The 24,390-nt window shown below is 32.5% G+C and overlaps 2 protein-coding genes across 2 annotated transcripts; both read right to left on the reverse strand.

The window, feature by feature from the left end:
- Positions 1 to 635: 635 nt before the first annotated feature.
- Positions 636 to 3,983, reverse strand: LOC123886065 (nucleosome assembly protein 1;2-like). The gene is made up of 11 exons (XM_045935404.1): positions 3,932 to 3,983; positions 3,755 to 3,801; positions 2,852 to 2,962; positions 2,398 to 2,490; positions 2,184 to 2,295; positions 2,041 to 2,102; positions 1,746 to 1,930; positions 1,486 to 1,651; positions 1,363 to 1,406; positions 1,120 to 1,267; positions 636 to 674 (listed from the first exon to the last, which is right to left on the reverse strand). The coding sequence occupies exons 1-11, from the start codon at positions 3,981 to 3,983 to the stop codon at positions 636 to 638; spliced, it is 1,059 nt and encodes a 352-aa protein (XP_045791360.1).
- Positions 3,984 to 10,661: 6,678 nt separating this feature from the next.
- On the reverse strand, positions 10,662 to 14,446 carry LOC123886066 (nucleosome assembly protein 1;2-like). Its single transcript, XM_045935406.1, has 12 exons — positions 14,392 to 14,446; positions 14,218 to 14,264; positions 13,125 to 13,235; positions 12,629 to 12,721; positions 12,388 to 12,505; positions 12,245 to 12,306; positions 11,950 to 12,134; positions 11,675 to 11,855; positions 11,552 to 11,595; positions 11,309 to 11,456; positions 11,149 to 11,163; positions 10,662 to 10,864 (listed from the first exon to the last, which is right to left on the reverse strand). The coding sequence occupies exons 1-12, from the start codon at positions 14,444 to 14,446 to the stop codon at positions 10,814 to 10,816; spliced, it is 1,110 nt and encodes a 369-aa protein (XP_045791362.1). The 3' UTR covers positions 10,662 to 10,813.
- Between the last annotated feature and the right edge of the window lie 9,944 nt (positions 14,447 to 24,390).

A 24,390-nucleotide genomic window follows, 5' to 3' on the forward strand; every position in this document is an offset into this window, starting at 1 on the left:
TTCACCACTTACTCCTGTGACATCGACTGTTGCAGCTCCAACATCCGCTTATTAAGATTTTCGTTTATTCTTCCTTCCGAACTCGCGCTACTAGCAAGTTCTTACTACTTAACCTCCTTGGTCCACTTCGGTTCTCAACCATAATACCCTGCCTAACATAAACGATACTGAGTTGATCAGACTCAACACACGATGATTTTAGCGTAAACAATATATTGATCAACATATAGGTTTCCATTAAAAATATAACTCTTACTCACACCTAATATATACAATAGATTTTCACAATCAAAACATAATACAAAATAATAAAACACACAATCCAAAACATGCACAGATAATTAAATGAAAATACTTGTTGAAATAAATTGGTAAATGGTAATCATAATTTACCATAAAATTCATAATATGGGTAACCAAATATTGTCAAGAAAATAAAGTATCCAAAATTATTGTAGCAAAAACCTAATACATCCCCAAACTATAAATCCACATTTCTCCAAAACAATGGCAAAAATGGGAGAATGTGCTCAAAATAAAATTCAAACTAAAAGATATAACGGAGAACAATAAATCTAGCACCAACGAAAACCAACATCAAATTGAAATCAACTTCTTCATAAAAACAATCATCTTTATGGTTGCTTGCATTCTGCTGGTTTCTCACCGCCAACCTGCGAATATAAAAATAGAAAATTCAAATCACGGATGCAATATTGAGCGACATGGAAAATAAATATAGAAAAGAATCATGCGAGCAACAGGCTGTTTCTAACACACACTCTTCTATTTGTTAAAATTCATTCACGTCCCACCAAATTTACTTAAAAATAAAGCTTGCATGATTTTGTGGGACCCGTAATTTCAACCAATAAAAGAGTTTTTTCTTTTTTTTTTATCATAAAAACAACGGTAACTAAATGTGTCAAGCAAACAAATTCAGCGAACGATAAAATATCTTACCTTAAGTGTTGATGACTGTAGCAACATTCCGAAGGAAATTAATAAAAAAGGACAAGCGAAAAAAAAAAGTGTTAACTCGAGTTCAAACTTCAAAATTATAACAAACAACAAAGAATTAAAATTAACATTTCAACAATTCGAATCACTAGATTATACCTTGTCCTCTTCATCATCACCGTCCTCTTCACTGTCTTCATCATACAAGTCATCGTCTTCGTCATCCTCCTCCTCAAACTCTCCAACAGCAGCCTTCCCAGTAAACCATGATACAGCATGGGGGATGATCTTGTCTCTTATCTCAGACCTAAATAAATATCAAAATTCATTTCAGTGTAGAATGAAGATTAGAAAATGCAAAAAAATAAAAATAAAAATCATAGTATTAACTATTGAGCTTACCCAATTTCATAATCATGTTCCATTTCCTTTTGAAGTTCCTTAACCTGTTTAAACAAATTGAAAACAAAATTAGTATTTAACATTTATATTTAGCAATAATTTTTAATAAATTGTCTTTCGTACCGCTTCTTCGCCAATATTCAAGTGATTTTCGGGGATCTCTGGTGGATCAAAAAAGTTAAAGAAACTTTCACAGGTTTCAATTTTGTTAATCGGCTTAGCACTATTAGATCCTATCCTTGCCTTCTTCTTGATAACCTTCTTCTCAGTGAGCCAATCAATTTCAGTCCTGTAAAAAAATGCAGCGAGCAAATGTTATTCGCGATTAGAAACTATTAAAAATAGATTACATATATAGCATCGGGTTAAAAAGACTAACTTACCCAATAGCATTCTCTAGTATAAGGTCTTCTTCTTCGACCACCTGATATGTCTTTTTTAACACCGAGTTTGAAAAAAATGGATTTTTATCGAAGTAAAATTCGAGTTTAAATCCTTTGGGTGCATCTATCCTAGTATACTTGATATCTTTTAGAAATTTTAGAGCTTCCTCGTCACTGTTCGTAATCTAATTCATAAAGCAGGTGAAAAGATCGTTACAAAAGTTATTTATAGATATAAAAACTCGAGCATTAAAGAGTAAATAAAGATAATTATTGAATACATTTTTCAACTTACCACTTCAGCCAGGATATCATTGTTTTTCATAGCAACGAGCCAAAACGAAGGAATTCCTTTCTCTACATAAGTCACAAGAAAATTGTTTTAGTCGAGAGTCGATACAATAAAAAGTGTAAGGTGTCGAATTCTAGTTAATATACCTTCATCCTTAGCCGTATCAGCTGCCGTGCCCATTGCTACCAGTTCTGCATCGGCGGGAGTTTCATTTGCTGCCCCTTCGACTTCAGTAATACCATTCACAATTTCATAGCGCTACGTTCATTTATAAACAAATTTAGTGATAAAGATATTACATTGAATGTTCCCATTCAACGGGAGTAATTGAACAATCAATAATGAGAATCCTCGAGATACCTTGGTGTACAATGGTTGAAACAAAACTTGGTATTTGGCTTCAAGAGCCGCTTTCTCCTCGAAAAACTTTTCCTTCAATTCATCATGTTCATCCTGTGCAATCATTAAACAAGTTCAGATGCCGATAATAAATGGAAAAACAAATTAATAACGAAGATTCAGAGCAATTAACAGATCTATTATTATAAGGGTTAAAATGATTTAATACGATGTGACGATTGGCCTCTTACGCCTGGCATGGCGAGATCTATAACAACAAATTATCCTAAAATGATTTCAATAACTCTTACCGTGTGACAAAATCGATTGATAAAAATATAGCATACGATAAATGGTATAGATCAAGCAATAAATTATTCAATTAAACATAACATAACACAAGAAAAATCTAAACCGAAAAAAAAAACTTCGAAGCATTATAATCATAATAACTAAAAGATTTAGGGAAATATACCTGAATCTCTTGGAGAACCTCGACACGCTTCTTGACAGCTGGGGAAAGACCATCGAGGAAATCAATTGGCAGCTCAGTCAATTCCTCTCTAGCAAAGGCCTCTTGCTTGCTCTACACACAAATCCAACCGGAAAAAAAATAAACAACTTGATAAGTAATAATTCAAACCAGTCATCAAAACAAAAACCCTAAAAGTAAAAAAACTAAAATAAGGGTTTATAATTGAAGCAGAAGGAACAAAACAATTTGAGTAATTGAGCAACTAAATCACATCATTAAACATAAAAAACTCTAAACATAAAAGTTGACATTCAAAATGAAGATTCAATTAAAGAATAATAGATCCTCAATAAATCATAATCAAATTCAGGGTTCAATAAAACAAATTAAATCACAGTTAGTAGTGTATGAAATTTTACAAAAAAAAAGAGGTAATTAGTTGAAGTAAAATGAGCAAAACAAGTTGAGTAATGGAGCAACTAAAACCAATCATCAACCAAAAAAATGAGGCAACCAAATTCAAATCGAAACAAAAAAAATTACTTGATAAATTTTAAATCAAACCAATCATCAAAACAAAATCCCAAAACATAAAAATAAAATTTGATGATCAAATTAAGGGTTTGATTAAAACATTTTAGATAACATTAAACCATTAAACTTAAGAAAAAATCATGGTCTATAATTGAAGCACAATGAGAAAATAAAAAAATAAGTAATTGATCAAATCAGAATAAAAACTTAAAAATTATAAATTGATAATGAGATTAAGAGTTTGATTAAAACATTTAAGATAACATCAAACCATGACAATTTTCAAAAAGAAAATTAAATGTACACATAATTGAAGCAAAACGAAAAAAACAACCAAAATTGAGTAAACAAAAGAAGAGATATTCAAACCTTCACAGCCTTAACAAACTCATCACTTCTTGTACCGCCATTAAGAGCTGCAAAGAAATAAATAAACACATCAAAATTCAATAAATAAAAAATTACACAACAAAAAAATATTAGAGAAAAAACAAATTTGATGAAACATATAGAGACATTATTAAGAGACAAAGAACATTGATATACCAGAAGAAAGTGCAGCAAAGTTGAAATCAACGTTGTTGTTATTGTTGGTCATTGTTGAGGAAATGGAACACAAACAAGTAGCAGAGAAAGTGAAAATGGGGAGAGAAGTTTTTTGGAAGCAAGCAACTATGTGAATAATCTCATCGTGTCTCCCTCTATTTAAACACAAAAAAAAGTGTTTTTTTTCCCTCTTTTTCCTTTTTTAATTTATTCATTAAATTAATATTTTTATTATGGTTTTCTTATTTTTTATTTGAAAAAAATATCTTTTTAGTCAAATTATTAATTTTTTTACTTCTTATGTAAGTTTTTTTTAAAGATATATAGTATATATTTGGTATGAGGTTGGTGAGCACTTGCTTTGATATTTTTATTTATTATTTTTCTATATTATAATAAAGTTTTTTTTTAAAAAGTTGAGATATTAAGAATAAAAAAAGTTGATGGAAATTTTTTTTTACGGAATGATGAGCATATAGATATCAAGGAAAAACTTGACATCCCAACGATGTTGATACCCCTGGTCGTTCCCACCTCATGCCTATATCTCATAAATATTACTCCATCCGGTCTTTTTTTTTTATACAAGAAACAATCAATTTTTTAGATTCATTGAATAAAAAATGTATTTGGTCTAGAATATAAACTAAATACAATATGTACAAGGGGGGACTATAATAAAAATCGAAAAAGGACCGGAGGGATTATAATAAAAATAGAAGGGAGGGGCGGGGGGACTAGACATTATCCAAAAGCGAAAAAAGGACCGGAGGAAGTATAGTAAAAATAGAAAAATAAATATGTACAAGGGGGACTACACCTTATCCAGAAGCGAAAAAAGCATCATAATGATAAATGATATAGAGGAACACCCTTAGATCCGATGTGGTAAGGTATACTAGCACTTCTAGTTTGCTTATTATTTTTTTACGCTCTTGTTTAGAGACGTAAGTCATTAAATATTGCTCTTTCTCTTCCGTTTTGTCCAATGCTTGTCTAATAATTTTTACATCATTCTGAACCATCGGCAAAACTCTTTGTTTTGTGTGTCTCGCATATTCTCTGACCACAATTGAGTTTTAAGTATCGCACTATCAGCTGAAATGCTATTAGTGGAGAAAAGTAAGGCCCCTCAGCGAGGAGGAAATAAAAAGCCAGTCTTGGGGTTTAGTGACGAAGAACGTGTAAGCGGAGACCCTAAACAAAATCTTTCCGTTGATCATCGTCGCCTCAATGCATGGTTTTTTTTTGCGTAAACAAGTATCATCTACGCGCAAATGCATAAACTAATCTCGAGCCTTGTAGGATCCAAATGGGCGGCAAACTCTTATAAGAGGTTTAACGTTGATGTATGCCCAAGTCAGTGAGCGAACCCAAAACCTTGATTAAGCTAGAAGCGACCGCATCATATCATCTAACCCCTCTTTGGTTGAATCTCCTCACACAATGACATTCACTTTAAGATTCAATGTGGAATTGTTACTCGAACTTATTGTTAAGAATATAGGTAGTTAGTTAATCAACGAGTTAGTTGATAAGTTACCAACTTGGTTAGAAGATTAGAAAGTTAGTTAGGGAGTTAGTTACTCCAATTAGCTCTATAAATAAGTCACTCCATTGTACATTTTACTCATTCTTTTATCAATCTATATTCATTCAATATGAATTCTTATGAGTATTTTCCTCATGAAAACTCTTATGCTCTCTAGCTTGATTACATCTATGATCTTCATCCCTATGATTCCATGATTCTTAACATGGTATCATAGCGATAGCCGAGGGATGAAGATGAAGATTGCGCTTCCGCTTACGGTTCTGAAAATTATGAAGAAGATGAATCCGATGATGTTACTGTTGGGGAGTCCTGGGAGCTCGGGAGAAAAAATGGGCTAATGCTCTAGGACCACAAGAGAGGGAGACACCACATCTCCACCCAAAACCTTAAGGCATTAGGTTAATGGGTCATATCTCTTATAAATCCAACATTCTTCCCACATATAGTCGATGTGGAACTTAACCTCTCACACTTGAAACCCAACATTCTACCCCCAAGTGTGAGTTCCCACGTCCTATAGTTGATCCAATACCAGGATGCCCTTCCGCTCCCCCCACCAAGCCGAACCACGACTATGATACCACTTGTTGGGGAGTCTCGGAAGCTCGGGAAAAACAATGGGTCAATGCTTCAGGACCGCAAGAGAGGGGGAGACACCACATCTCCATTCAAAACCTTAAGGCATTAGGTTAATGAGTCATCCCTCTTATAAATCCAACATTCCTCCCATACATAATCTATGTGAGACTTAACCACTCACATTTGAAACCCAACATTGGTATCAGATCCGTTGTCAAAATCAACAACAAGAGAATATCACTATGTGAAAATTATTACAACACATAGACTACCCCCAACCTTCCCATGGCCCCCAGTACACCCACACTCTCCAAAGCAAATACCTAAATACATTTCACAACACTCTAATAAAAGAGTACTAGAGAAAAACAAAAAAGTCAGATATGAACTTAAAGTGTTACTTACTGGTGCAGTAAAACAAGGAACTTGATGTCTCTATATATAGCATTGAGTTCCCCCACTCTTCACTTTTCTAAGCAATGTGGGACTTCTCAAATATAATTCCCTTGACCTTTTTCTTTCATTAGCAATGTGGGACTTAAATTGCAATAAACCCCAACAGTTACAATTCTCAGCACTTCTACTCGAATCTTCAACTTCGCAATATTCAATCCTTTTTGGCAGTTTGCAAGTCCAATCATTCCGGTTTCTATTCGTTCTATATTCTGATGTTTTCTCTATCAAGATTGGGGAGATTATTTGTTTTCTTGGTGATTCTTGCTGCAGCGATGTCAATTTCACTATCACCGCTTCGGAAGAAGACAAGCAATCGAAGAATTTCGAAACTAAATCTATTGAAGTTAGCCTGAAACTGCCGAATCAATCCAGTGTTAAGGCGTTTTCTTTTCAGATCAAGTTCAAGCGTAAAAACGACGGCAACGTCCAATTCTCACAAGATCAAGATCAGAACGGCAAGAAAGGTGAGCTGCTTTCTGATTTGCTATTATGTTCGTCGGAGAACATCACTTTCTTTTCTCACCATTGTGGTTTATGCATCACTGTTTTCAATCCCGGCGGTGTAGTCGTCAAGCCCCTTTCCGTTGCGAAGGTTCTCGATGATTACGGAGAAATTCTTTGCCACGAACCTCAATCTCACAAAGAAGGCGAAACATATAGTGCAATTATTGTATTCGATCTCGGAGGAAAGTTGAATTCTGTAATTTCTGGTATTCCTCTCATTTTGATGGTTTTTTTGGTGTTCTGAGATTTCCTTTATTCATCATTATGGTTTTGGAGGTTTTTATTCATTGCATCTATTTTAGAATCTGAGTGTATACCTCTTGCAATGATGATCTTTGGACTTAGTAATTTCGTTTGGAAATATGGTTGTTGGTTATGGATCTTGTTACTTGGCTTCAAGCATGCAATTTTAGATAAATAGCAGTGCAATAATTTGAGGAATATAGCAGTGCACATTATTCTCTATTTTTACTCAATTTTGTTTGACTGGCTGTTGTAATGTGGAATTTGCAAGAAAGAAACCAAATAGCAAGGCCCTTGTTCTGTTTTTTTGAAATTGACGAGTATTTGGAAGTTCTTGAGGTTCAATTATTTAGGAGTTGCTAGCTTGATTAATTTTCTGCAGCTAAGGAGGAGAATGCTGATGCAGTCTCTATAATTCTGGAAGTTGCAATTGATGATGTTCTTGTCATTTTCTGTTTGGTATTTGTTTTCCAAACTCATACTAAGAATTCTCTTAATATAAGTGTAGTTCTTATGAGATTGACTGCATTATAAAGCTAAAACAACGTGTGCAAGAACAAGATGTGCAGGTGCAACATGTTGAACAAGATGTGTCAGACATCTTATAAATGGGCATAGAACGTGTACGTGCAACATGTTAAAACATGATGTCCCAAACAATGGTGTAGGACATCTTGCCCCAGTACAGCAGGCTGAAGAACTTAAAGCTTGTCCAAGCGCGCGATTCTCTCTAAAGTATATTACATGCGCGAATTTATGATGGCCAGCTGTTTAATGGTAAGATAATAAAGTTTGTTATCGAGCCTATGTGTTTGTAATGATTCGGGATCATAACTAACTTTTATAAAGGATAATATTAAATTTTTTATCTTATGAATGAAGTTTTGAAACAAAGTTTGTTTTAAAACTAAATCATATGAGCTTGCATGTTGCATCTCACGATCTCTACAATCAAGAGGAGATGCAGAAAGATTAACTCGAATCTTTTATCTTATGAAGCAAGTTTAAAGCAAAGTTTTTTTTAAACTAAAATCCCTATTAGCATACATCGCAAACAAATCTACAAATCAAAAAGAGGAGCATGCCTATAAATAGAGACTCAAGCATATGTTTTCAAGCACTGCAATAACTGAAGATTGTGAGTCAAAGACCTTGTATCCACTGTGCAAGGATTGTACCAGCCTCTAAAGCATAGGTGCCAAGGTTTAGTTGCTAGGTTTTTGTTTAATGTTTATTCAACATTATTTGTAAACGACAAAGAAGAAGTTCCATCACTTATGACTAGTGGTGAGAGGAAGGTGAGTAGGTTCTCATATCTAGGGGGAGTAAGCTCTTAGGTAGAAAGTCATCGGGTAGTTTTAGTAGTAGGCTTTGAATAAGGGGTTATTCATATAAGAACGGTAGGCTAAGAATTACGAATAGTGAATTTCCTTTCCTGGATTGGTATTCCCCAAAGTAGGTGTAATTTCACCGAACTGGATTAACAATATCGTGTGTCGTTTATTGTTTTCATTATTTACTTCAGTATTATTACGTTGCGAACCAGTTGTCTGAGACATCTGACAATATACACAGTTGTCCCAGACATCGTGTAAGACATTTGTCATACCGAGAATAGAATTTCAATGAGTTTGAGGGAGGCTATTACAATATAGAAGTACATCAAATCCTTATGGTATATATGTTAGTTTGTGCTCCAATTTACCTATTCATTCTTGCTGATTGAACATGAGTCTTAATGTTGCTAGAAGCTTATAGTAGTTGATTGACAAATAGATATGAGTCTGCAATTTATGTCGATTTACTAGAAGTTTAGAGAATGGATGTACAATTTCCAAGGTGGGTTTTTTCTCTCTTTGTATAACAATGGAAGTTGCATTGATTCTATCCCTGCTACTATAAGGCCTTTGCTTCACTCTATTACAGTATTGGCTTATTTGCTACTAATCGTCGCAATTGCAGCATATGAGAAAACTCATTTTATTGCATTCTGAAGTGTATTATTGGTTGGGGTTTCAAGTCCCCTCGACTGTCAACTCATTCGGAGAATCCACGGGAACAGATGCTTCGTCCTCGATCCCCGCCCCGAAAGTGTCGGCGGGAGAGTTTTTTTTTTTTTTTTTGAAAACTTGGTATCCGGTCTTAGGACCGACTAATCCAAGGGGACCAATCCCACCGCCCACTTGCGGGGGCCCCATTTAAAGCCAGAGTTTTTTTTTGCTCTGTATGGACTTAGCCCACCGAAATTGGCACCAGTGGGAATCGAACCTGAGACCTTGAGAGGAGCATACTCCAAGGGCCCAAGCCAACACCACTCGACCAACCAGGCGGGAGAGTTTTTGCCTCCATCTCCGTCCCCACGAGGAAAAAATCCCTGTTTTTAGAGCTTCAAACGGGGCAATCCCCGCGGGGATCTGCTCTGACGGTTGCAAATTGACATCCCTAGTTGTCATAGTGGTTTGAGATGAATCATTTTTTTTATGGCATATTGATACAATACAATATTTTGGAGAGCTTCCTTGGACCTTGCAGCATTAGTGGTAATACATTGATAACAGAGATTCTTAAATAAAGCCTTGTGTTGATTTTGCTAAAGGAGCTAAATTTTGGGCTTAAAGTTTGTTCAACTAGTTGGTTGCTTGTGATATTAAGAACTTGGAAATCATGATGTTTGCATCAATGCAATTTTCGATTTCATTTTTTTCACACACAATAAATGTTTAGAATGATTGTACTTCAAACTCAAATTGGTAAATTTCCCGATGTTGAGTTTGAGGGAGGCTGTTAAGAATATAGATAGTTACAGTTTGTTAATCAACGAGTTAGTTGATAAGTTACCAAGTTGGTTAGAAGATTAGAAAGTTGGTTAGAGAGTTAGTTACTTCAATTAGCTCTATAAATAAGCCACTCCATTGTATATTTTACTCATTCTTTTATCAATCTATATTCATTCAATATGAATTCTTAAGAGTATTTTCTTCACGGATACTCCTATACTCTATACCTTGCTTACATTTATGATCTTCATCCCTATGATTCCATAATTCTTAACACTTACTAACAATCTCCCAATCTAATAAAATTTGACAAGACTTCTTAACTCAAAACTAAGAAATTGAAGTACATGAGTCCCTCAACATATACGTTTCCATTCAAAATCTAACTCTTACTCATACCTAACATATACCATAGATTTTTACGATTAAAACGTAATACAAAATAATAAAACACACAATCCAAACATGCACCGATAATTAAATGAAAAAACTTGTTGAAATAAATTGGTAAATGGTAATTATAATTTACCATAAAATTCGTAATACAGGGGACAAAACATTGTCAAAAACATTAAGTATCCAGAATTATTGTAGCAAAAAACAAATACATCCCCAAACTATATAACCACATTTCTCCAAAACAATGCCAAAATGGGAGAATAAGCTCAAAATAAAATTCAAACTAAAAGATATAAATGAGAAAAATAAATCCAGCACCAATGAAAACCAACATTAAATTGAAATACTTCTTCATCAAAATAATCATCTTTACTGCTGCTTGCACTCTGTTGGTCTCTCACCCTGCTGAACCTCGCCAACCTGTGAATATATAAAATCAAAATTCAAATCACGAATGCAATATCGAGCAACATGGAAAATAAATATAAAAAAAACAATGCGAGCAACAGGCTGTTTCTAACTCACACTCTTCTATTTGTTAAAATTCATTCAGGTCCCACCAAATTTACAAGAAAATGAAACTTTCGCGGCTTTCTGGGACCCATAATTTCAACCGATAGAAGTTTTTTTTTAAATAATCATAAAGATAGCGGTAACTAAAGGGTTTCAAGCAAACAAATTCAACGAAAGACAAAATATCTTACCTTAAGTGCTGATGACTGCAGCAACATTCCGAAGGAAATTAATAAAAAAGAACAAGCAGAAAAAAAAAAGTGTTAATTCGAGTTCAAACTTCAAATTTATAACAAACAAAAAAAAATAATTAAAATTAACATTTCAACAATTTGAATCACTAGATTATACCTTATCCTCTTCAGCGTCATCTTCATCTTCACTGTCTTCATCATACAAGTCATCGTCTTCGTCATCATCCTCGTCAAACTCTCCAACAGCAGCCTCCCCAGTAAACCATGATACAGCATGGGGGATGATCTTATCTCTTATCTCAGACCTAAATAAATATCAAAATTCATTTAAGTGTAGAATGAAGATTAGAAAAAGCAAAAAAATAAAAATAAAAATCATAGTATTAACTATTGAGCTTACCCAATTTCATAATCATGTTCCATTTCCTTTTGAAGTTCCTCAGCCTGTTTAAACAAATTGCAAACAAAATTAGTATTTATCATTTATATTTAGCAATAATTTTTTATAAATTGTCTTTCTTACTGCTTCTTCGCCAATATTCAAGTGATTTTCGGGGATCTCTGGTGGATCAAAAAAGTTAAAGAAACTTTCACAGGTTTCAGTTTTGTTAATCGGCTTAGCATTATTAGATTCTATCTTTGCCTTCTTCTTGATAACCTTCTTCTCAGTGAGACATTTTCCATTGAACCAATCAATTTCAGTCCTGTAAAAAAATGCAGCGAGCAAATGTTATTCGCGATTAGAAACTATTAAAAATAGATTACATATATAGCATCGGGTTAAAAAGACTAACTTACCCAATAGCATTCTCTAGTATAGGGTCGTCTTCTTCGACCACCTGATATGTCTTTTTTAACACCGAGTTTGAAAAAAATGGATTTTTATCGAAGTAAAATTCGAGTTTAAATCCTTTGGGTGCATCTATCCTAGTATACTTGATATCTTTTAGAAATTTTAGAGCTTCCTCGTCACTGTTCGTAATCTAATTCATAAAGCAGGTGAAAAGATCGTTACAAAAGTTATTTATAGATATAAAAACTCGAGCATTAAAGAGTAAATAAAGATAATTATTGAATACATTTTTCAACTTACCTCTTCAGCCAGGATATCATTGTTTTTCATAGCAACGAGCCAAAACGAAGGAATTCCTTTCTCTACATAAGTCACAAGAAAATTGTTTTAGTCGAGAATTGAAACAATAAAAAGTGTAAGGTGTCGAATTCTAGTTAATATACCTTCAGCCTTAGCCGTATCAGCTGTCGTGACCATTGCTACCACTTTTACATCGGCTGGAGTTTCATTTGCAGCCCCTTCCGCTTCCACTTCAGTGATACCATTCACAATTTCATAGCGCTGAATTCATTTATAAACGAATTTAGGGATAAAGATATTACATTGAATGTTCCCGTACAAATCAGATTCATTAACTTTTAACGTGAGTAATTAAACAATCAATAATGAGAATCCTCGAGATACCTTGGTGTACAATGGTTGAAACAAAACTTGGTATTTGGCTTCAAGAGCCGCTTTCTCCTCGAGAAACTTTTCCTTCAGTTCATCATGTTCATCCTGTGCAGTCATTAAACAAGGTCAAAAGCCGTTAATAAATGGAAAAACAAATAAATAACGAAGATTCAGAACAAACTATAAGAGCAATTGACAGATCTTTTATTATAAAGGTAAAAATGATTTATATACGATGTGACAATTGGCCTCTTACGCCTGCCATGAAGAGATCTATAACAGCAAATTATCCTAAAATGCTTATTCAAAAAAAATTATCCTAAAATGATTTCAATTACTCTTAACGTGTGACGAAATCGATTGATAAAAATATAACATATGATAAATGGTACATATCTAGCGATAAATTATTCAATTAAACATAAAATAACATAGACAAAATCTAAGCCGAAAACAAAAACTTAGAAGCATCATAATCATAATAACTATAAGATTTAGGGAAATATACCTGAATCTCTTGGAGAACCTCGACACGTTTCTTGACAGCGGGGGAAAGACCGTTAATAAAATCAATTGGCAGCTCAGTCAAGTCCTCTCCAGCAAAGGCCTCTACCTTGCTCTACACACAAATTCAGCCAGAAAAAAAAAAATAAACAACTTGGTAAGTAGTAACAAAAACCAATCATCAAAACAAAAACCCTAAAAAAAAATTACATTCAAAATCAAGCATCAATTAAAATACAGATGATGAAAATAATATAAAGCATGGAAATTACAATATATATATATATATATATATATATATATATATATATATATATATATATATATATATATATATATATATATATATATATATATATATATATATAAGGGTTTATAATTTTAGTAGAAGGAACGAAACAAATTGAGTAATTCAACAACTAAATCCCATCATAAAACATAAAAAATCGTAAACATAAAAATTGACATTCAAACTCAAGGTTTAATTATTAAAGAATAATAGATCACAATAAAACGTGAAACTTGAAAAAAAAATTGAAGCAAAACCCCAAAAAATAAATGATAATCGAATTCAGGGTTCAATTAAAACAAATTAGAACAGTAGTAGTGCATGAAATTTTACAAATAAATAAATAAATAAGAGAAAAAAGTGTAATTAGTTGAAGTAAATAATCAAGTTGAATAATTGAGCAACTTAAACCAATCATCAACCAAAAAATTGAGGCAACCAAATTCAAATCGGAAAAAAAAAAAAAAATTTACTTGATAAATTATAAACCAAACCAATCATCAAAACAAAATTCCAAAAAAAATAAAAATTGATGATCAAATTAAGGGTTTGATTAAAAAATTTTAGATACCATTAAACTTTTCAAAAAATCATCGTCTATAATTGAAGCACAATGAAAAAATAAAAAATGAGTAATTGATCAACTCAAAGCAAAAACTTCAAAATTATAAATTAATAATGAAATTAAGAGTTTGATTAAAACATTTAAGATAACATTAAACCATGATTTGTTTTTAAAATATTAAGGGTATACATAATTGAAGCAAATACAAAACAAAATCGTAAAAAAAAGAAGAGACATTCAAACCTTCTTAGCGTCAACAAACTCATCACTTTTGGCACCACCATTAAGAGCTGCAAAAGAAATAAATAAATACATCAAAATTCAATAAATAAAAATTTACACAACAAAAAAACATTAGAGAAAAAACAAATTGATGAAATATAGAGACATTATTAAGAGACAAGAACATTGATATACCAGAAGAAAGTGCAGCAAAGTTGAAAGCAGCGTTGTTGTTGTTATTGTTGGCCATTGTTGAGGAAATGGAACACAAACAAGTAGCAGAGAAAGTGATAATGGGGAGAGAAGTTTTTTCGAAGCAAGAAACTATGTGAATAATCTCATTGTGTCTCCCTCTATTTAATCACAAAAAAGAAGTGTTTTTTCCCTCTTTTTCCTTTTTTAAATTACTCATTAAATTGATATTTTATTATGGTTTTCTTATTTTTTATTTGAAAAAATATCTTTTTAGTCAAATTATTAATTTTTTTACTTCTTATGTAAGTTTTTTTTAAAGATATATACTATATATATTTGGTATGAGGTTGGTGAGCACTTTGTTTTATATTTTTATTTATTATTTTCTATTTTATAATAAAGTCTTTTTAAAAGTTAAGATATTACGAATAAAAAAAGTTGATGGAATTTTTCTTATGATAATTTTTTTACTGATTCAGAGCATATAGACATCAAGGAAAAACTAGACAACCCAACAATATTGACACCCCTAATCGTTCTCATATTATGCCTATATCTCATTAATATTATTCTATCTGGTCTTTTTTTATAAGAAACAGTCAATTTTTTAGATTCGTTGAATAACTAATGTATTTGGTCTATAATATAAACCTAATACAATAATTATTGAATAAACCTGAAAAGTCAAAAGTTTCTTATTAAAATGACCGACAAAAATATAATAAAAATAGAAAAATAAACATGTACAAGGGGGAACAAACTAAGCATTACCCCGAAGCGAAAAAAGCTTCATAATCATAAATGATGTGGAGAACACCCTTATATCTGGTGTGGTAAGATATACTAGCATTTCTAGCTTGCTTATTATTCTTTTTAAACTCTTGTTTAGAGTTGTAATTCATGAAAGATTGCTCTTTCTCGTGTTTGTCTAATAATTTTTATATTATTCTGAACCATCAGCGGAAGCTCTCAATTTTGTGTGTCTCGCATATTCCCTGACCACAATTGAATTATAGGGATTGCATTATCAACTTTCTCTACAAACATGAACTTATCATAAGTGGAGTGTCGCGTGTAACACCCTTAATTTACCCCTTTATTTTATTTTTCAAAAATAGTTAATTTCATTTATTTAATAAGGATGTCACACTTACTCAACGTAACTATGTTCTTAAATGGTTACAAATTATGCAGCGGAGAATAAAAATTAAACCAAAATAATATAAGTTTCAAAGTCCGAATTGAAAATACTGAATCAAATGACATATCCTAATTGTTATAAAAATTTAGCAACATAATTAAATAAGTTTTTCCCCAACAACATCCTAACAGAGCGACTCCAAATAAATAGCAAAACAACAGCTATCCGGACACATCAGCTATGATTCATCTCCTACCTGAAAATCTATGGTTGCACACCGTAGGGCCAAGCCAGAAGGGGAAATGTAAAGGTGAGTGACAATACATCAAGAAAGTAACTGAATTAAAACAACGTAATAACTAGGAATCATAAACAACAACAAGACCACCTAAGCGGATGACCACGCGCATTCATCAATCAACCAGAATCATCAATTAACAATTAAATAAAGAGAAATAAACCACATCATTTAAATGATCAATATAATTAAAATGCATGCAATGCGCCTAGACTCGCTACATGCATGTGGTACCAATAACAACGTCATTTCCAGTTTTACATCATGGAGGATCAACATCATTATAAGCAACATCATTTTCAACTTCATTAAGCAACGTCATTTTCAACATCATTTATACAACTTCAATAAGCAACGTCATTGAACACATGAATGAATGTATGTCATGTTATAATAAACAACGTCAATAGTAAACATCATTTAACAATCGATAGACAACTTCATCATTATTATAACATCAATAAACAACGTCCATAAGCAACTACAACAACAACAATTACAACATCATAATTTCGGCACAACTTCAACATCATTAAAATAGATAATTCAACATCGTTATAACCACGTAGCTCAACATCATTATTCAACAAACAACAATTCAAACAACACAATTACTATAAATGAACTACGACTTAAAACAACATCGATACACAACAATTATTAACAACTTCGATTACAACGTCAACTAAAATTTAATAACTCAATTAGTCATTCACTCCTCTCAGGATAAAAACTTATTAATCGTTTTTAACAGAACCATGAACCCAATTTAACTCGGTTTAGTTTATCAACGAAACGTATGAATTTTAAATCAATTTAACTAATAAAAATTGTGAAATAAATTCAAATCTTTAAGATTATATAAAACCAGAGAGAGTGAGGTATCCCCAACCGTTCCAAATTATTAAAAATACCTTAAATAAAATTCTGGGAAACTTTTATTAAATTCTAATATTTTTAATAGCATATTTACCTCATTTAATTAACTAAAAATAGTTCCAGGTCTCCGAAAATTCCCAAACTGGTGCCAAAATTCCCAGAAAATTATTTACTATTTTTATGTAAAAACAATTTTCAAAAATAAAATCTCCCAGACCGTAGATTGGGCGAAGGGAGATGACACTGTTCATCGTCCCTGTTACCCGGTTTTGCAGAAAAACGGGTCGCGACGACCTGCTACTTGACCCGACTCGTTCTCCCTCGTTTCTCAACGAAAATTGACGTTATTGGTACCGTTTTGATCGTCATTCAATTTCTGAAAGATACCCGGTTGTAGTTTTTAAATCGGCAACTAAATCACTTAAATGCAACAAGGTTTATATGTTTCTTTTCAAAAAGAAAACTCCATTAAAATTGTTCAAAAAGTTTCGTTGTTGTTGTTTTTTCTACTCAGGAAACATTCCTAAATTGTTTACGACTCTTAAAGCATCATAAAAACTCAACTTGTGATTAGTTTGACTCAAAAATATAATTTTTAATAAATCTTGGTTTTTCTCAAACTCTTGAACCCACCCCATCGTTGAATTAATAAGTTCATCTAAAGCCAACTTCAATTACAAATTAATTCAGCAACATCACAGACAATACAACATCATTGATCATAAGGATAAAAATCACAACAACACCAGCACATCATCATCATCATCATAGTAAAATCCAAAATTCAAATTCAAGTAAATTCAAACAACAACAACAACTACAACATCACATGCATAAGAGCAACAACTTAAGCACACATAATAAATACATCAAGTATTCATATTGAATTCAGAATTTCAAGAGTATAAAGCTCCCTTACTTGGATTGTAGTGAACTCCCTAAATTGAGGTTAAGTTTTTCCTTCCTTTGTTTCTCTTCACTCTCCCATGAGCTCTCTCTCTTTTCTCTCACCCACTAGCACTATTTTTTGTGTTTTTGTTTTTGTTATGAATCATCATACTTCTTCTATCAACTAATGTCAATAGACAACTACATTATTATTATTAAAATGTGACATTATTATTATCATTAGAATGTTTTAATGATAATTAAAATTATGTTTCTTCTTCTTTATCATTTTCTCTACCATTTTCCTATCTACACTCCCTTTATGCTTCCAACACCTTTTTATTTTATTTTTTAATTAGCAACGTCATTATTTTTATCTATCAATTATTTAATTATTCGTCACAAAATAATTAAATAAACATCGTCAATCAACACCACATAAACATCATCAATCAACACCATAACAAGTCAAACACCACAACAACTAAATAATTAAATAAAATGAATTCTAATTTTTAGGGCGTTACATTGCGGGTTCGAACTCGGACTCCTGCACATATAGTGCGATGTCCTTACCAAATAAGCTAAGCTCACGGGGACAAATGATGATCATTTCTATATCTATTATATAGTAATTGTTGGGATCGCGATACAATTGCGTGTATTATTTTTGTAACGGGTGTCAATAAGTGTAAAGGCCGCTCCATTATTTTATATCCACATTTTTTTTTGTTTTTAATGCAACAATTACATATATCCAAGATTACATATGGACAAAAAGTAGATGGACAAAAAATTGCGCTACTAAACTTTTTTATAAATGGAAATCAAATTTTTTGTGATAATTAGACAACAATAATTGGTAAATTAGACATGTGTCACAAAAGAAAAATAATAATTTTAAAGTTTTTGTTTTTTAAAGTACATGTGTAACAAAAGAAAAGAAATAATTTGAAAGGTAGATATAAAGTTTTTTCGTATAGTAAAAAGGTCTTTGTCAAGTCTTATTTCAACTTAAACTCGTTGTTGTAAAAGTGAAAGAAGGTGGTTAGGACAGTTTGGATTAATTTCTTTTTTAAGTTTATACCAACAGTTTATGCAAATTTTTCTGTATTACACTACAAGAAAATTTAAGATTTGCTACCGGATATTAGCTACCAAAATAGTTGGTAGTTAATCTCAATTAAAATCACCACTGTTTAACCGGAACTACACAAGCCACACGTTATTACTAATATTTTGGCTTTTTTATTTTTTATTTTCTCTCTCTTAGTTCAATTTGGTTACTTCTCTCTCTCTCTTCTTACGAAACTCTCAAAATCCCTAATACTCCAACACTGAACTCAAAATCCCTAACCGAACTCAAAATCCTTCGTGTTCATCACGATCAACACCAAATCCCTAACTCACTCTTGTTCATCACGATTCCACACTGAATCGCTAACTGCTCCCTCATAATGGTTCATAATCGATTCGCACCGTTGAGAATTCTCGTTCCCTCATAATCGATTCGCAACATCACTTCTTCAAAACTGTGAACCGTTCTCGTTCGCACCATCGCTCACTTCCGAAACGCAAATCGATTTGCTCATTTCACTTCAACGATTCAACTCCATCGAATTCCGGAAAATGCAAGTTGATTTTGTCAATTACTGAAGGTACACGAATTATCTATTTGATTTTGTGTGTGTTTTGGCGATTTTTGATTTGAGATTTTGGTGATAATAGGTGGAAGAGATCCGAAACAGCTTGCAGTTGGTGATAAAGTTCCAGAAATTTTTGTTAAGGTATGGTATTGTTGCTTATTAACTGTGTCTAGGTTAATTATTTTGTGTGAAATTGAATCACACTGATTTGGTGTTAATTTGAATGTTTATGAACTTAATTTATATTGTGTTTAGCTGAATTTTGTTTAGTTGAATATTTTGTGCATTATGCACATAGAATTATAGAAATTTGGTGTTAATTTTGTATGTTAATGAACTTGATGGATATGTGTAGTACCTTTGATATATGTCACTGACAGTGTGACAGTAACATTCACTTGATTTATTGTTGTAGATTTTTTCTTTTGATAATTTTGTTGTGTTGTGTTAAACAAATGTGCATATGTGTATAGAATCATAGGATTTTGGTGTTGACTTTGAATGTTAATAAACTTGGTTGGCTTTTGTTATGTGTACTGCATTTGATATGTAAGACTGACAATAAGTAACAGTAGCATTCACTCGATTTAGTTTCGTGATATAGATATTCAAATGTCATTGATGTGTAATTTAGAATAAATATAAAATGCAATGTTTGAGAAGCTTGTGCGTGTTAAGTGTTTGAGAAGCTTGATTTAGGGCTTTAGTGAAAGAGATGAAGCTTGTGTGTGTTAAGTGTTTGAGAACAATATGTTTTTGTGAACTTAGTATAAGAGGTTTCCAAGAGTTATGGTAGTAGGTTTATAATAAAATAGCTTATAAAAATACAATTTTCATTAGTGTGAACTTTCAATAGCATAAAACCTTTAGTAAAAAAAAACATAAAACCTAATTTATATTGCATAATCAGTTTGCATAAGCTCAACCTTCCATAAAGGCTTTCAAACTTAACCTCTTAAGCACTGTTACGTCAAAATGACATGAGTCATATTCAATACATATTAACACATCTGATTATTTTAATTATTTACAAAAAAGTTAAAAAAAATTCGATGAGTCGTCGATGCACCCCAGCGGATGGTGCGACCAATTTATCTCATGACTGTTTTTTTTTTGGGATATGTTTTATTTTTGGATTGAAAGGGGCTTTAATCACGCCCAAAAGAAATTACACACTTATTATCCTGGAAGTAGAGACTCCCATTACATCATTATCAACTAGCTTTTGCACTTCTATATAGGTGGGAACTCAATTTCTTCAGAAATTGAACTCGAGTACTCTCGAATTGTTCCGATTTTTTTTAATCAAACAAACTTAATGCATTTCATTAACTAGGAAACGTTAAATGCATAAAGGAATAATCTCAAATCTACGGAAACTAGCCCAAGAAATGGCCGTCCGAGCAAGAGTATGAACAACCATATTCGCTTCTCTCCTAACAAACTTCACTTCAAATTTATGCATGATAACATAATTTTGATAGTGTCAGCAACAATTAAACTAAATTCCGAGTTACCACTACGCCTAGTTCGAATAGCTCCAGTCAACACCTGTGAGTCGCTTTCAAATTGTTCCGAATTTAATAATTGGAAAACTATAAATATTAATATTTTGGCAACATTGTGTTATTTAAATAATAATAAAATTAGAAATCATTAAAATATTAATTAAATAATAAATTTTTCGAATTATAAAATCATTATTTTTTAAATAGGAAACTGTAGCAAAAAAAGTAAAATTAGAAAATATTAAAATTTAATATCCGATTTATTTTTTATGCTTTGCATATGTTGAAAAATAAAAATATTTTATTATTAAAAAAACGAAAAAATATATATTTTGTTGAAAAATTGGTATATTAGATCAATTTATTTCCACATTTACAAAATTTTATAAGATGCTGGCATGTAAATTTAGTAATATTTAATTAAATCTATACTATATTTAATTAAATAAAAAGATGATATCATAAAATTTCAAAAATATATACTATTCTATAACAATATATAAAGGGGATAGGGGAATTTAGGCTGGCTTTTTTTGGGTCCATTTTACCCTTCACTATAATTTGAAATAACACTTAACAATAATACTAACAATACTCTTGATTTTTTTAGTAGCAACAAATTTTTTTAGTAGCAACAAATTTTTTTATTAACAACTCACAATAACATAAGACATATCTTTTTTTTTTTTTACATAAGTTAGACACAGGCAGGCGCGGAACGCGCTTTGTAACGACCCAATTTTCAAATTATTAGTTTTTGTGTTTTAAAATATTTTATTGACGTGGCATTTTAAATAAGTTATTAACTTAAGTTATTTATCAAGTACTTTAGTTATTAAGCGAGTATTGTGAGTTAACGCGTTATTGGGCCAAGCTAATGGGCTTGAAGCCCAATGGGCCTTGTGTGTGTGAGGGGCGCCCATTAGGGGCCAAGCTTAGGGAGAGAAAGTCATTTCTCATGTTCTTGTGAAGTTCTAGAGGGAAGGGAGAGCTCAAGAGAAGCTAGGGCAAGGGAAAAGGAAGAGATTCAAGATCAATCTTCGAGTTTTTCTTCGAATTCAGGTATGAGAGTAGGTTTCATAATCGTGGGTGACTCGAGGAAGGGGAGAATGTCGATTTCTCCTCACCCGAACTTCCTCCACCCCATTTTCGTTTTAGTTTTGTATGGATTTTCTTAATGGAAATCGATCCTAAGATTCATAACATGCTTAATATGCTTTTAACATGATGTATGGACGAATTTAATGATTAAAAACGAAGTTTATGAATGATTAAACTCAAGAAGTTTGTGTTCTTGAGAGTTTTGAGAAAAAGTGTTCAATCTTTACTTTTTCGATGTTTATGATGTGGATCTATGAAATGAACTGTCATTTTATGTTTATCCATGTTTGTTATACTTGAATACAAACTCATTTGGGATTTATAACATGAAAAATGAGATTTTTGGGGGATTTGGAGTGAAAAACGCAGGTTTTGAGCTTTTCTGACAGGAGGCCTTCGCTAGGCCTTCGCTCAGCGAACTGGTGGCGAACAGCACGCCACAGCTCGCTACAGCTCGCCAGGAACCAGTATCCCACTGGTGTGGTTCACCACTGCTCGCCAAGCCTTCGCTCAGCGAACAGCTCGCTACTGCTCGCCACTGCTCGCCATGCGTCAGTGACTCCCTGATGTTGTTCGCTACGGTTCGCTTAGCGAACAGTACTGAGACTGCAACTTTTGTTGATGTTTGTAAGTGTAATTAGACACTTGTAACATGGTTTAATGGTATTCTTACATGATTGTTGATGCTTGTTGATGCTTATAATGCTCATTGCTAATCGTTAATGATTGTTAATCATGTATGAAGTTATAAATGAAGAATATTAAGGTTTTGTTAATTTTAATGATGAAGTATTTTGGATAGTGTTACACATAGTAAATGACGAGCTTTATGCTAAATAATTGTGAGTGAATTCATGAAAAACATATACATGCATTCATGAATTAAATAGGATATTGGATATTCCAATAAAGAAGTATATCGAATTATATTTATCCGATAAAGAAGGATATTAGAGGTGAGATACTCTAATAAAGAAGATGGTACCACATGCATTTGAAATGTCTAGGGTGACATTCATGAAGTTGAAGCATTAGAGTTGCATTAGGTTATGTGTACATTTATGTGATAAGTGATAGGTGACACATGTTTGGCTAATTGTGATAATTGATAATTGATGTTTGAGTATTCGATTATATGTGTTTAATAACTTATAATGGAATGATAGATGTTGATGTATATGTATATGTATAATTGTGATTTATGCATGTATTATGAAGGAGTGTTTAAGTACCGCTTTACTTACACTTATATTTTGATTATGTGATCTAACTCTCATGCTTTGTGTTATGTGCTGGATCGTTGGGGGTTCAGATTCTCAGATTGAGGATCCGGCTCAGAGTTAGAGGTGTTGCTTGTGCTTAGTGTAGCACACTTTTTGGTGAGGAGTTTAGCTTAGACTACTCCTTTAGATATTTGTATATCTTTTTGATGGGTTGTATAGAATTGCTCTGATTAGGTGTTTACTGTGTCGGGTTATTCGCTTGAATTGTATTAAGCCCGTGATGGCATATTTGACCTTGCTAATCCTTACTTTTTGTTGTAAACATATTATCCTTGTTGTTGATATGGCCTAGAGCCTAGGGATATTGTGTGAACAATATAGTTATTGTATGATATGCACAATGAACTATATGTGATTTTAATTTCCGCTGTGCTAGCATGATTTAATTCTGCTGTGGTTTTGTATTATAATTGTGACGCCTAAATTTCTTAATTGATTTATTTATTTATATTCAATAAATTCGCGTTAAGGGGTTTGGGTGTTAAACGCTTGCCTGACCCGCTAGTATATATAAAGAGAAAACTTCAAGTCTTTGGTGTAGCCTTTTTTTAATTTCCATAATACCCTTAACCGTTTGTTTTTAAAATCATCTTACCTTTCACAATTTTTTAACACTATTTTTAACTTCTATCTTAATAACTTTTATTCCGTCAAAAACAAATCTTAATAACTTTTATACTTTTTTGTTTTCATCAAACCATCACATCTTTAAAGCGTTTTTATTTTAATAAAATCGGATCACACCGAACGAGATTCTACCTCATCGGGCTCCATCAACAATGATTGGAAAAACTAGGTGGCTGTTCAAGGTAATGAACAAAAGGCGATGGATGATATGTGGGGATAGGGAAAGCTATTGGGGTCAAGTTTAAGGGAGACAACGTGAATATGTTCAATATTCTCTCTCGGGCGGGCAAAGGAAAGAAGGAGAACTCAGGCCAGAGGTCGGGGGTTGGCATGTGAATGGGTGCTAGTTTGTGTGTTTCATCTGTTTATTGGGGGGGGAGTGTTTCTGATGAAGATTATTTCTCGGAATGTTAGAGGGCTGGGTGGTTTAGAGAAGAGGAAGTAAGTACGAAAGCTGGTGGAGGATCTGAAACCCTTTACTTTTTGTATCCAGGAGACGAAGTTGCAAAACTGTAATGTTTTTCACGGTTCGAATCTTTGGGGGAGCTCGTCTCACGGGTTCTCTTATCGACCCTTGGTTGGGGCGTCAGGGGGGCTCCTAACTTTGTGGGATACTTCTGAGGTAGAG

This window comes from Trifolium pratense, linkage group LG5, assembly GCF_020283565.1.
Source record: "Trifolium pratense cultivar HEN17-A07 linkage group LG5, ARS_RC_1.1, whole genome shotgun sequence".
Lineage (NCBI taxonomy): Eukaryota > Viridiplantae > Streptophyta > Magnoliopsida > Fabales > Fabaceae > Trifolium > Trifolium pratense.